We start from the raw sequence: 14,166 nt of genomic DNA on the forward strand, positions 1-14,166 counted from the left end.
TTCGCACGTGGCTTACACGGACAAGACCCCGGCAGCAACGTTTCACGAAACTTGTACCTAGCCCATGGGTCGTTGCTTTTCCCGGCAGAGTCCTCCGCCATACGTTTCTTGCTCAGCACACTCAGACGTTGTAGATGATGCCTGCCGGCACACAAAGACCAAGACTGTGGTGCCGCGGGGTGCCGGGCCCCCCCGGGCGAGCATGTAGTCGCCGACCGACCGGATCGTGGCGGATGGCCGTGAATACCGCCTCCGCGCCGATTCTCCCTCCCCCTTCCTTCTGCCCAAGGCTACAAGCTGCAGATAAGGTGTCTGCATGCCCTTTAGGCCTCTGAATGGCAGATGCCCCCCGCTTACGCTATGTACGTGTTTGTAAGTGTGTACGTGCCAGCGAGAGCGAAGAGCTTACGATTTTACTGTCGGCCTCTCGGTAGCATGCGCCTATCAGGCAGCTATTGATATTTCTTGCTGATACGTTTTACAAGGTCATAATGCGGTCTCAATTCACTCTATATCGAACCCTCATCTTGGATATGTCCGGTTTCCGGTCCACGAGTCTGTCATATCCATGAGTTAACGCGAGGGATGGCGAGATCTCAGCATAGGAGCAGAATCCACCCAAAGAGGAATGCAGAGGCTAGATAATGACGATCGTAATATGTCATGAATTCAGGCGGTTACGCCATGCTTGTAGTATCTTCTACTCAAAAGGGGAGGAAGGAAATCTCGCGGCCTAATGTAAGGCAGCCCGCCTTCACCCTCATTAAAAACTCCAAACCCATTTTGGTACTCCATGATGCAAAACCTCCGTGCAATCTACCCATCCATTAGGCCCGCTTCTCATCCATATCCGTCCTCGCTTCAATGACGGGGCTGGGCTGGATCTGGTCACCCGTCTCCTTCTCCCTTGCAGACGACGACGAAGACGCTTCGGCGGCGTCAGTCATGACACCGTTAGAGTTGTTGCCCTTGTACTGGTCCTTGAAGTAGCCGTGCATCGCTTCGGAGAACATGTCCGGGTCCTCCCATACCTCGGGCTCCTTCTCGCCCTGCATCGCCTGCCTCTCCTCCCACTCCTTGCGCATGTCCTCGATCTGCGCCTTGTGGTCCTTCTCGGCGTCGTAGTATTTTCCGACGCCGCGGAGACGCTCCCAGACGCTGAGATGGGTGGGGTGCACGGCGACGCCGTGGTACTCGGCCTCCTTGCCATTGCGGATGTAGGTCCAGCGGCGCTCTTGCTCCTTGAGGTCCAGGCCGGTGGTGTCGGGCAGGAAGAGCCAGGTGAGGAGCATTCCGGCAAGACCGAACCACGGAACGACGTAGAACTTGGTCTGGGTGTCAATGTAGTTGTACAAGACGGAGGCGAGGAGGGCACCGGCCTTTCCGATACAAGCGGAAAATCCATGGGCTGTAGCGCGGATGGGGGTCGGGAAAACTTCGCCGGCGACGAGGAAGGTGACGGAATTGGGGCCGAACTGGTTAAAGAAGGAGCTGAGGAAGTACATGGCCTGGAAAGCGTGGACGCCGGCGGGACTGACGTAGTAGTCGAAGTTGAAGGCCGGGATGACGAACATGATGAAGCACATCAGAAAACCGACCTGCTGCATCATCTTGCGGCCGTAGAGCTTGTTGTCGATGAGCATGGAGGCGAGGTAGTAGCCGCAAAGGGAGACAACGACGTTGATAAGACTCCAGGTCCACTTGGTCAGGAGGGAGTCGGGGTTGCTGGAGATGATGGAGATGAACTGGCCCTGGAAGAGCTTGTTGCCGTAGAAGAAGACGTCGTTGCAGAACCAGGTGCCGGCGGTGGCGAGGAGACGGCCGCCAAAGTGCTGGCAGCAGTACTTGAGAGCGTTGATGTCATAGCCTGTAACGCCCTGCTTCTTCTTGGCAAGGGCGAGCTGCTGGTTCGCGCGCGGCATCTTCCAGATACGGTAGTAGACGAGCCACAGGGTGCCAATGGCGGGCAGAGCGAACGAGATGCGGAAGGTGTACTGGGCGGCGGCGACGGAGTACGGGCCGTCGCCATAGCCACGGTTGAAGATGACGAGCAGGACGATGAGGACGACCTGGTTGACCAGCTGGCCCCAGCCCTGCATCAGGAAAGCCATGGTGACCTTGCGGCCGCGGTGCAGACGGTCATCGCGCGTAGACATGCGGCCGGCCGCCACGGCGTTCTCCATGGAGGAGGTGGCGGTGATGGGATATTCGCCACCGACGCCAAAGCCGTAGAAGAAGAGGGACCAGGCGTAGAAAATGACCCAACCCTGGAGAGAGGCGGCCCAGCTGCCGGTCAAGAGCAGCAGACCGATGAACATGATGGCGGCGTCCTGAATGAGACCGTAGCGACGACCAATCCAGTCACCGATAACCTGCAACAGGGTCAGAAACTGCGCTCTCGCAACGGGTGATGCCAGCACTTACACCAATGGCAGCTTGGCCAATCATGATACCGACAATCTCGAGGTAGGTGACGGCGGCAACCCAGTTCTGGGTACAGACGGCGTGCGACTTCCCCCAGCATTCGGGCCAGACGGCAGCGAAGAGCGGCTCCAAGTTACCGATGGAGAACAAGACATAGCCCTCGAGACCGAGACCGGCACCAGGGAGAACGGCGTTGCGGAAATACCAGGAGACGGGCGAGAGAGGGTCTTTCTTCATCATGGCTGCGGTGGCCCTGAGCTCCTTGAGGGCCTCATCGCGGTCGACCTTGCTAACGAAGTTGACGCGTTTCCACCAGGGCAGGTCGGCCCAGTAAACGCCGTCGGGGGTGTACGAGTCGTCGGGGCGCGTGACATGGCCGAAAATCTGACGTTCGTACTCGGTGGTGTGCTCCGTGGGGTAGTCCTCGCCCGTCTCGGGGCCGTGAGGCACGGGAAGGACGCCAATGGGCGCAGAATGGCGATGAGTCGCCATTGTGTTCAAGAAAGTCGACCAAGGTGCCCGAAAAACTGGCTCGTGTCGTCGGTGGAAAAGGAAACCGAACAAAGATCACCTGGGGTGGCCCGCGCGCAGATGACGAAGATTAGAAGTATATGTCGTCGGGTGTGCCGTGGGGAGACCAAAGCTGAACCTTGGGACGATCGGACGGTACCCGAGGACAAGGTTCACTCGATGATGCGGTTCCTGACTTCCACCCTGGATAGAGTAGGTGAAGGGAAGACGGGAGTTTGACGTTGACCACGGGGAGAGAAGTGAAAGGAGAGGAGACACGATCAGGCCAAGAGGGAAGAGAGCACATATAAGCAGAGTTGATGCTGGGATGGGGTGTTCGATGGTTGGCTCGGGTGGGCAAACTGGGGGATAGTGTCTTGCGTTGCGGGTACTTGGTAGTGACAAGACGTCTAGAGAAGTGGAATCGGTCGAATCGCGTGGAGAACGTTGAACCAGCTCGACTCTGGACCAGTGCCAGTCGAGGATTGAATCCCGTGGCAGTCTGAGCAGCTTCAGCGGCGGGCCAACGGTTCTGCTATATGCGGGACGGTCCCCTGTTTAGTGTATCCGTAGACAGGGTAGTCTCGAAGCTTTTGCCAAGTTGAGTGACCGAAGGCACATATCCAAAGCAACCCGGTCCCTCTTAAGGTCACACACACACAGGCCGAGGGCAAAAAAGAAGCTAACGGTAAGAGATTAGGAAGACAAAACAATTGAAGGACCAATGGTTGGGCAGCGAGCAGAGGCAAAGCAATAATCAGTAACCAAAATAGACGAGATGTAAAACCTGTCGGTATGAGCACATCCACGGTGTAGCTCGGATGCGACAAACCAGAAGACGGCTAGCAGACTGGGGGCCGATGAGCGTGGCGTAAAGGGAAAGGGAGAAAGAGACAGAGAGAGAGAGAGAGAGAGAGAGAGAGAGAGTGTGTGTGTGTGTGTGTGTGTGTGTGTGTGTGTGTGTGTGTGGCCACCCAGCCCACTTAGACCCCTTACCAGGCAGAGAGGCTGGGCTGGGATCCATGGCCATCGGCCGGAGGGAAGCAACGCCCCCCCCCTAAGTGTCGGCGGGATACAAAGTACATTGGTGGTGCGTCGGCGACCTACCTACCTTGATTGACTACAGGTAGGTAGGTAGGTACCTTTGCAGCAGCATACCGGTATATGGATGGCATTGAAAGCGGACATGTACGATAGAAAACGGTGGGGCGCACCAGCTTCACGCCACCGAGATGGGCTAGTTTGTCGCAAATTCAACCACAAAGCACAATACCCAGGTCAAAATCCGAGCCAGTGATCAAGGTCCAGGAACATGGACTATTCAGATGGCAGCGCCTCCTAGTAATAGTACCATGCATACATAGATAGGGTGCGGTCCCTCCCTAGCTACCTAGGTAGTTTGCGCAGCAAAGCGAGTCCCTCTCACTCTCATTACCACATTTCCCACAAATCTCTTTTACAATGCAAACAGGTCCCCTCTCGGCCGAGACCAAACTTGTCGACTTTTGAAAGCCGTCTTCTGCCTGTCTGCAGTGTACACTAGGTAGGTGGGGTGGTGCAGGGGAAATGGAGGATGCAGATACTATGTACTCCGTAGAAAGTCCGGGCGCCGATGCAGAGCGAGCCCTTTCTGCAGCAGGAAGGGCGGCCAGATGTTTTCTTTCCTCCCCCTCCCCGGCTCCGGAAAAATGGAGAGGAAATCGACAGAGGGAGGACGAAGAAGAAGGCGACAGTTGGTGGAACAGACGAAATAGACCGTCGGACCAATTTCGCCTTCCCGCCGCTCATCCGCTCCGTTCCCCATAGTAAAAAAAAAAATTTAGTAAAAAGATAAGAATCACCGCTGCTAAGCCCATCCTCCGCCTTCCAGGCATGCCGCGGCAGACGAGCTTAAAGGAATGACGTCTCGGGAGCCGCCGAACTAAGGCCTGCCCAGATAGACAGACCAATCAGCTGCCCGCAAAGGAAAACGTGCCTGATCGATTGACTCCCGGCAAACCCGCACTTTCGGCATGGCTCCTCTTTTTTTTTCTTCCTGCATGGCGCTCCTCGTATCATTACCATCCGGGACGGAAGCGCAGAAAATTCGGTGCGATGGACCTCGTACGGTGACTTCGTGGTCTGCTTCCCCCTTCCCGCAGGTCTCGCCAAGCCTGCATTTTCTCCCTGAGATCGTGTGCTAGCCGCCTTCAAGAAACTGCTCGTGTGCTCGCCTTCCCCTTCCTTCATTTTTGCGTCGCCAAGCTGCTAAGTCCATACCGGCCCATGCCTGCCACGCACATTGACAAAGCTTCTTTACACTTATCCTCCTAAGGCTCATGAAATGACTAAGCTTCCACCGTTATTAATCATGATTCAATCATTCTGATCGATTGAATACATTTTGATCTTCCTCGAAAAAATCAAACGAAAGGGGGAATGAGCACTCGTATCCCAAGTCGAATTGTCAAATTCAATCACGCAGTATCAGCATGATATAGATAGAACAATATACTTTCGTCGTCGCCATCCGAACCAGTGCGTGGGGCGGGGTGAACCGACCGTACCTCGGCGCTTCTACTCACGACGATAGCGCCACTACCACCACCACCATCAACTCTACGTGTCCCCTGCCCTTCCTTTCCACCATGCAAATAATTAAGGCACCCGAAAAGGCGTGCGGACGCGTCCTCGCCTCGAGATCCTTCCTTCCGTAGAGGCTTGATCACCTTTTGGAACCGTCCAGCCCAAGGCCCCCCTTCTCTCTCTCTCTCTCTCTCTCTCTCTCTCTCTGTGTGTGTGTGCGTGTGTGCGTGTGTCGGTGTCTCTCTTGATGTCTCCAGAGAGCAACGCAATCACGGAGCCTTGCGTCCCATCTTCAACCAAAAACCAACCTGGTCCAAGCTGTCAACCACACTCAATGCCGACTTACCTATGCCTGTTGTACGGGCCTGCTCCCAACTATCATTGTCTTCCATCCCCGTGAGCGAACCTTGTCGCGGCGTCAGAGCACACCCGCCGCGCCTGTGTGTTGCCACTTGCCAGCTGCGGGCGAGCATTCGTCGCCGTCGCCGGCCGACCTCGACGGTCCGAGGGCCTTTTCCTTTCCTTCTTTCTTTTTGTTGACCCGTGACGTTGTCCAGCCATGAGACAGCTCAAGTCGACGCTACCGTCATCGCTCGTGCGTTTTGATTCATCATCCATAACCTCCCGCTGCTGCGTGCGTGTGGCTTCGCGGGCGGGGGAGCAGCTGGAATCGCGACAATATATCAAACAGTCGCCAAGTATGCATCGCCGCACTGGAAACTTGTGATGACCTCTTGGCATAATGCGTCGGGTCAGAGAAGACGTCAAACGTCAGACCCAGGCAACTACAATGACCGGCAGCGACACCATCGTCGTCATCATCGCCAAGGCATTCGAACTACAGTAGCTCAAGCCATACTTTGTGCAATCTGAGAATGATTGTATTCAGTCTTGTTTTCTAGGGCTTTTTTTTTCCGTTTCTTTTTCCGATTCAGCCATGACCTCCCCGAATTTTTGGCCGTCACGTCGTCGGACCAAAGTACAAATGACTAAACGCAGAAAAATCGGCTCAGGGGCCTTCCTTTTGCTCGACGCAATGACACTGCTTCAAGATGCTTGTCAACTAAGCCATACTTGCCCAGTTCGCATCTTGTATATCAAAAGGTTAAGTTGCTGTAACTCTACCCCGCCGCGTCAAGGACCCCCGATCCTGCCCATTCCTTTTCGTGACCCAGATGCAGTTTGTAAGAAAGAGCCTAAATTGTGTAGACACAGAACAATATAGAAAAGGAGAAGGCGAAAAAAAGGTTCCAGAGTGGTGTGGTGGTTGTGCGTGAGCGAGGTCATCGCCAAACGAAGAAAGAATTGTGTGCAGAAGAATGAAAGTCGGCACACGCAAGGCAACGCAGCATCCTCGCGTCTGCCCCACGCCGCAAAATGCAAACACTGAAATAGAAAACCCCCCCGTCGTGTGATTCTACCCCCTTCCCCCGAGGGCCTCCGGGCTGAGCCATTCCAGTTGAACCCATAAACGCCAAACCCTTTCGAAACTAAAACTCAAGGAAACGATGCAGTCTGCGTGTCGCTGTTGTCCCCGCTGAACGCCTCGCTGTCGGGAAAACAACTGGATAAAAAAAGAAAAAGAAAAAAAAAAAGACAAAGAAGGGAGAAAGAAAATGATCCATCTTGTTTGGAAACGCCCCAACCGGCGTGGGCTTCGGCGGCGCTCGGCCCCGTGAAATTCTCTTCGCCGCCATGTGCAATCTCGTTCTACTGGTACCCCAACAAGCCTGACCTTTCCAAGGGCCGCGGTGTTGGCTCCTCATCCGCAACATCTTCTCGGCTGGTCGGTTGCGGTCTCGGCGTCTCGTCGACGTCGGGGGCACTAGACTTTTCTTCCGCGTTGACACCGCTGTCCGGAGGCGTCCGCGTGGATGCATCCCGTAACATCTCGTACGAAGGCATGTCAATTTCCTTCGAGGGTGTGACAACTTGAGTAATGGGTTCCGGAGTGCTTTCCGATCCAATCGTGACACTGTCGTGGCTATCGGCTCTCATCATCTCAATTCCGAGTTTTGAACTAGGCAGTAGCGGCTTGCCCCGGAATAGCTTATCTCGACCAAGGCCGAGCTCTTCGTCCTCGTCGTCGGCCGAATCTGTTCCCTCGGCGAGGCGCTTCTCTATGTGCTCTTTCCTTGCCTTCAGCTTTTCCACAGAGTGCTGCGGCGCTGACCTCCGGGTGTGCTCCAGTTGTCCCGGTGCGGACTGCTGTGTGACAAGTGTTGGCAGAGACTTGGGTGAGTTCACTGGGGGCGCGCTCTCGTCCTGGGTAATGCCCAGTCCGCCTTCGCTCCAGTCGCCCGTGGCCTTTCGGCTGATGACCACCGGTACATCATCAGTTGACACCGACTCGGAGTCTCCGAAAAGGCTGGAGCTGATAGAGTCCTCTCTACTCGAAGTTACCAGACTGCTGCCCGGCCGTCCAGCGTACAAAGACGAGCTTGAAGTCGGGCTGTCGTCCGCTCGAGAACTAGTCTGACGAAGACCAGATGGAACGGGTTGTGAGTGTCCCAAGGACATCGAGTAGTTGATGCCGGGCGACTCTGGTTTCCACTGGCAGAGATTCTTAAGTACCTCGGTCAACTTAGAACTCGAGATCGGCTTCTCGACCAGGGAGTCGAAGTAATGAGGTGCTTGTAGCTCTTTCAAATAGGCTGTGATGGCGACAATTGGCGTATGGGAATTGGTGTTCTTGGTCTCCCGAATCATCCGAGCCACATCAGCGCCGTTGATCTGAGGCAACCTATACTCCAAGAAGATAATGTCGAATTTGATCTCGCTCATAGCGTATCTCACGGCCTCGGACCCGTTGGCCACTGAAATTGTTCGACAACGCAACTTCTCAAGCAGTTTTTCCATCACCATGCGAGACACCGGATGGTCCTCACAGATCAGAACGTCCAGTGGTCGGAACATTGGGCCGCCATCAAAGGCGATTTGAGAAAGGCGGCGGGAGCTCTGGCGGCGCCGCTGCACCCGAAGAAGCGCATTATGTTTGTCGCCCTCGTTATCGGACGAAGAAGGAGACATGTCAAATACCTGGCTACGACGATTGCGGTGGTGCGAGAGCACATCTGCAGCGATTGGGCTGCCTTCTTGGGAACCCACAGTCAAGGACCTTGATCGACTGCTCGAGGCTTGTCTGGGTGTCGATACCAGTTTCTGAGGCGACAGGGCCAACGGCGGCGGAGGCCCTGAGCCGCGCCCCTTTACCGGAGAAGCAGCCGCACTCGTCGCCGCCTTCTGCAAGCTGGGCGGAACCCGGGGTATGTCAAGGGACGTAGGCTGATGAGACACGCCGGATTGTTGCGAGAGACTCGAGGAGTTGCTGGATACCTTGCGTCTTCCTTCACTGCCTTGGCCAGCAACAAAGGAGACGAGCAAGGGTGATGAGGGTTGAGAAGCCCTGCTAGGGGACGAATTGGCGTGACTCAACCCAGAAGGTGATTGTGGCCGGTTTTTCGCATTCGAAATCGTGCGCTGGACCGGGTTAGACAGCACGGGGCTGCCCTCAAGGTTGGCACCAGGCGAGGTGACGCTCCCGCCGGGGCTGATGACGGTCGGCTTGTTCTGGGACGCCAACGCCTCTGCGCGGAGTTTTTGAATCACATCCTTGTTGGCCTTCTCCAACACTGGAAGGTTCTTGAAGGTGAAACTGCCGAAGTCATCTGCTACGACGGGCTCACTGAGCCGCCTGCTCTTCAAGTCCCTTACGTGCGGAGGGATGTGAAGTGGCATCAAGTTGCGTTTGATCGAGTTAACCTGAGATCGGACACGAGATAAAGCATCGTGCGGTCGATCGTGGTAGTCGGAGCCTGTACCAGAAATAGGCGGCGACAGCTGATCTTCCATCTCCTCGGCAAAGGACTGCAGGACGGCTCCACGGGCATCGAAATATTCGGTATCTTCAGGGTGCTCGAGTTGTGGCACGAACTGCGCTTCGTCCTGGAGCAAAGTCTCCCAGTTGATAGCCTCGAACCAAGGGTGACTGCGGATCTCATCACCGCCGCAGGGGAACTTATCCTCTCGGTTGGCCCCAAGTCGTGACTGGGGTTCCATGCAGAGCAATTTGTTGATGAGATCCTTTGCCTCGTCGGAGATGGGTTCGCACTCGTTCTCATCGGGCCACTGGATCTTGCGTGCGAGAATGTTCTCAAAGACTTCTTCTGCTTCGTCGGCGTGGAAGGGCGGGAAGCCGTAGAGGAACTCAAACATGATGCACCCAACAGACCACCAATCGCTCGTCTCATCCTGCTTTTCGCCCTTGATTGTCTCGGGGGCCAAGTAGTCGGGTGTTCCAACGAACCGGCGGTTGGTGTCTTCCGGATCGAACAGAGCCATCGGAGGCGGCATCATGGATGACTGAGGAGGTGTGCTCTTGCCCAGGAAGTCGACACTAGATTGGGTACTGGCGTGATGGAGTACCGCCATGTCTGGAGAGGCCTGGCCAGCGCTGTCATTTGCATCTTCCGGGACCGGGTGCGAACTTTGGGTTGGCGGGTTGTGCTCTTGGTCGTTCAGTGAAAAGCTGTTGAGCATGCGCGCGAGGGTCTCGCTGCCGCCACTATCGCTACGATGGCTCGAGAGACGTCGGGCCTCCGGACCTCCCAGGGCGAAGTATGAGGGCTGCCCGCCAGTGGAGCCAGTATCAGGTGTCATCTGCGGCGTCGTGCTGGGCGAGTGGGCATGGCCGTGAAGATCCAGCGAGGTGGAGCGGGACGATGCCAACGACGATGAACGTGCGAACGGGCCCTGCTTGAGGAGATCAGGCGTGGGATCCGAGTTTTGGCTGTCAAGCGCCCGCTTTTGTCTTCCGACCAAGCCCATGCGTGACAAGCCGAAATCAGTAAGCTTCAAGTGGCCTTTCTGATCGATAAGCAAGTTATCTGGCTTCAAGTCGCGATGGATGATGCCCCGGCTGTGAAGATGTTCCACGCCGAGAACTACTTCCCCGAGGTACTTCTTAACCCACTCTTCCGGAAGACCGCCGAGCACCTTGATGAGGGATGCGCAGTCGCCGCCATTGAGATATTCCATGACGAGATAGAGGTAGTCCTTGCTGGAGAAAGTCCAATAAAGCTTGGCGACAAATTCGCTCTGGCCTTGCCACATCATGATGGCGCGTTCAGCCTTGACATTACCAACCTGGTTCTTGGCAACCATGTCGGCCTTTTTCAGGACCTTGATAGCAAAGTACTCTCCCGTCGACTTCTTCTTTGATAGGTAAACACTGCCAAAGGCTCCTTTGCTAATCGGCTTGATGATCTCGAAATCCTTGATCGACGGAGGCGACGGTCGTGCTTGCGGCGGAGGCTGGTGGGCTGCCATTCTTGGGGATGGGGGGCCCTTCATGACGAACTCGGACATCGCTGTCGAGGACTGTCGGCGGTGGTGGCTCACCGGCAAATGAGCTGGCGAGCTGAAGTCACTTCCGGGTAGCAGCGGCGATGCTTCAGGGGACGTGACGCCATCTTGGGAGAACGGGAAGTTGCGCGGCTTGATGATACGGAGTGGAGATGATGGCTGGTTGAGGCGCGAAGGCGATTCTTGCCTTCGGGGTGATGAGGCACCGGGCAGGATGATGCTCCGACGATGGTGTTGTCTGGAGCTTGCCGCTCGGCGGAGGTCCCCAAACTCGGATATCGGGGAGTCGGTACGGGGTGGCTGACGCGAGGTCACTGAAGATGAGCGGATACTTCCATCGCTGTCTCCATTGTCACTCTCGAAGAGCAACGATTCTCGCCTGGACTCACGAGCAGGCGCCGCTGGGTTGATGCCTCCCAAATTGGATCTCGGCGTCAGGCACTCTCTCGGGCTGCTCGACCGTGCCGATCCCACGAAAGAGGTGGGCCGGATTCTGTCTGCGGTATCGTTGAGACTGACACTCTGTAGCGCAACTGCGAGGGCAGAAGGGCTATCGAAGGAACCCTGGAAGAACAGTTCCTCGTGTGCGGGCGTGGCCTCCTCGTCTTCTTCCTCCTCCTCCTCGGTGGAGTCGCTAAGACGTCCGGCAGCAATCCGGGCCGCTTTCCGCATTGCCTCATCGATGCAATCCTGAACGATGACGGCGAACTCGATCCTGATGCGCTCAGCATATTCGATGATCTTGCGATGTCTGAAGACAGCTTCCACCTTCGTCTTGGCGGCTTTTTCGGTGTCAGCGCATAGCAGAGCAAGGCCCTGCTCCTGTTCCAGCGTGTTAGTGCTGGGTGACTGCCATTGCATAACCTGTGAGATGCGAGACTCGGACTGGGGAGATTGGGTCCTGATCTCGCCAGTGTTCTGCGAAGAAACCTCCTTCACCGCCGGAGTACTGATCTCAATCGCAGTATCACAGAGGTCAAGGAGCAACTCCACAATTCTTGCCTGGGGACGTCGAATGGCAAAAGAACGAGCTCGCGAGTGTCCGAAGCCACTTGATCTTTCCCGAGACTGTGACACCGAGTTTCCGGGAGATGATTGGGCCGATAGGGGGGGGCCGATCGGCAGGCCCTTGTACTCGGCAGCTGGACCGGAGAGCTGATCCCCTGGCAGTGGTCTGCTTTTTCTTGCTTCGAGGGCATCGAGAACCTTGACAATGGAGTGTCGGTGATCGGTCAAACTGTCTTGTGCCATCTGCACATCCATCTCCGCCCTGTGCTCCTGCAGACACAAATCGGTGTGCTTTTCAAACCACCAAGGCGAGATTTGCCGCTCGCAAATTCGGCACAAGACCGGCAGTGGCGGAGGATGGTTTTGGGGATCGTCGACGCCGGACTCGGCCAGCTGCGTAAGGTAGCTCGCAAGGACTTCGGCGCCAGATCCAAGAGAGTCAACTATGAGAGCGGGAAGGTCAATCTTGATCTCTCTAGGCGCGATATAGGGCCGAATCATCCACATTGTCTGATACGCACAACATTTAGCAAACGGACACGGTTACGAACAATGATATTTGCACTTACGTGGCTCTCTCCTCCCGAGACTCCGTCGTAGACCATGATACCCTGGGCTTCCAGGTCGATAGCCTCGAGGGCGGGCTTCTCGGCTCCATCGAGATCCTGGTCCTGAACAATGTCGATGGGCAATAACCTGGACAATGGGCCCATCGCTACTGCGAAGCGGACTCTCTGGCTCCGGGAGTCGTCTTTCTTCATCGATTCCACGGTATCCGCGAAAACCGTCTTATTGTCGCTGACAATCAGGTCGGCTATCGCAGTACCTTTCACGGAATCGGACTGAGTGCCAATCACATCGGCCCATGACGGGCTGACCCAGCGGATGGTGCCGTCGAGGTTGAGATCAACAATCACATTCAGCGTCTGCTCGGCAGCCTCTCGCAATTCCTCTCTTTCTTCTCGGATATCTTCGCTCAAAGATCGCTCCATGACGCCGGCCTGTGACCGAAGGGCGGTCACGGCCGGGGGCGCCAACATGTTGGGTTGCGGTGGTTCCATTGTGTGAGGGAGGCGGGTGAAATCCCCGGTTGTGGCGATACCATTGGCCGAAGTGATTCTTCTCGGCGAGCGAGGACTGTCTGAATGGCGTTTGTTCGGGTTCGCACGCAAGAATGTTGCGGCTTGTGCAAGTCGCGAATTGGTTCAGCTCGGGAGAAAACCGAGCGGAAGCCAGGTTGTCTGGCAAAGGGCCAAGACTACAGGCAAGCCAAATCACCAGACATGACGGGTACCTAGGTAGGCTGTTTCCAAGTGCGAAAGGCGAGTGAGAGGGCCCTGGTGATCGACCACAAGGCGCTGCCCACTGCGCTGCAGAGGTTCGGAAGACGACGTCCAAGGTGTTTGGCAGCGAGCGAGTGAGGCGTTTGAGTCGAGCAGGAGGGTACGTGGTTTCGGAAAGGCGGCGCACTCGAGGTGATATGAAAAGGAGTGATCGAGTGCAGGTAGTGCTGCCAACCTGGGTCGGACGCTTGACAGCCTCCGTGTCTAGTCGAAGCTGGGACGTGACAGGAAGGGGTCGACGATAGGGGGAGAGCGTGCGCGAGGATTGGCGTGTCCGTTTGGAACAGGAGCTCGCGATTCCGTTTCCGATGGCCGTCCTGGGACCTTGCGTATCGTCGTCAGACAGAACAGGAAAGAGAGAGGGGAGAGAGAGAAGGAAAAAAGAAGAAAAAAAATAGAGAGCCAAGGGAACAGCACAGGCAAAGTTCACGGCGCAGGGTGGCCCTTTGTGATGATGGTGTCAGTCACACATTACCGTCCTTGCCCTCTGCCTTCTGCGTTAGCACTCAGCACCACTGCTATCAGAGCGACGCTAAGGTAGGTACTTGGAAGGTACAGAGCAAGAGTTAGTAGTCGTCGGCGGCCCGCCCATAGCAGAGGAAAAACATCCACGATTGAGCAGTGGTCGCGTCCTCCTAATTATGGGGCACCCAGCGCAATTGAGTGGTCGTGGTGGACGGATTAAGCGGGGAAGGGGTCCTCTTTGACCAATCACACAGGGACTCGCTAGGAGGGACCTAGTCTGTGTACATGCATGACACGCCAAATCTGGGTGCAAGGCAGCGTACCTATACTCAAAGCAGTCTAGTGCCCTTTCGGAGTTAGGTTGCTCGCTAAAACACGAGCGAGAAGTCTGGGAGTTGGGTGTGACTTTGTTTGTTTTTTTGGGGGGGAGGGGGGGAGGAGGAGAGGCAGTCCAGAGGGGAAAGAGCAAGGAGAAGGAGAAAGCGGA

At 56.0% G+C, this 14,166-nt stretch overlaps 3 protein-coding genes across 3 annotated transcripts; all 3 read right to left on the reverse strand.

Annotated features, from left to right (window-relative positions):
- Positions 1-827: 827 nt before the first annotated feature.
- LY79DRAFT_666291 (major facilitator superfamily domain-containing protein) lies at positions 828-2,916 on the reverse strand (the record flags this gene model as incomplete). The annotated part of the gene is made up of 2 exons (XM_060563196.1): positions 828-2,372; positions 2,425-2,916. 2 exons carry the CDS (start codon positions 2,914-2,916, stop codon positions 828-830), a joined length of 2,037 nt encoding a protein of 678 aa, XP_060418700.1.
- Positions 2,917-3,903: 987 nt separating this feature from the next.
- Positions 3,904-4,770, reverse strand: LY79DRAFT_539633 (uncharacterized protein). The gene has a single exon (XM_060556830.1). The coding sequence runs from the start codon at positions 4,720-4,722 to the stop codon at positions 4,474-4,476; it is 249 nt and encodes an 82-aa protein (XP_060418701.1). The 5' UTR covers positions 4,723-4,770; the 3' UTR covers positions 3,904-4,473.
- A 2,439-nt stretch (positions 4,771-7,209) lies between these two features.
- Positions 7,210-12,932, reverse strand: LY79DRAFT_506871 (uncharacterized protein; the record flags this gene model as incomplete). The annotated part of the gene is made up of 2 exons (XM_060553762.1): positions 7,210-12,381; positions 12,441-12,932. The coding sequence occupies 2 exons, from the start codon at positions 12,930-12,932 to the stop codon at positions 7,210-7,212; spliced, it is 5,664 nt and encodes a 1,887-aa protein (XP_060418702.1).
- Between the last annotated feature and the right edge of the window lie 1,234 nt (positions 12,933-14,166).

Source organism: Colletotrichum navitas (genome assembly GCF_030913465.1).
Source record: "Colletotrichum navitas strain CBS 125086 chromosome Unknown LY79scaffold_6, whole genome shotgun sequence".
In the NCBI taxonomy this organism is placed as follows: Eukaryota; Fungi; Ascomycota; class Sordariomycetes; order Glomerellales; family Glomerellaceae; genus Colletotrichum; species Colletotrichum navitas.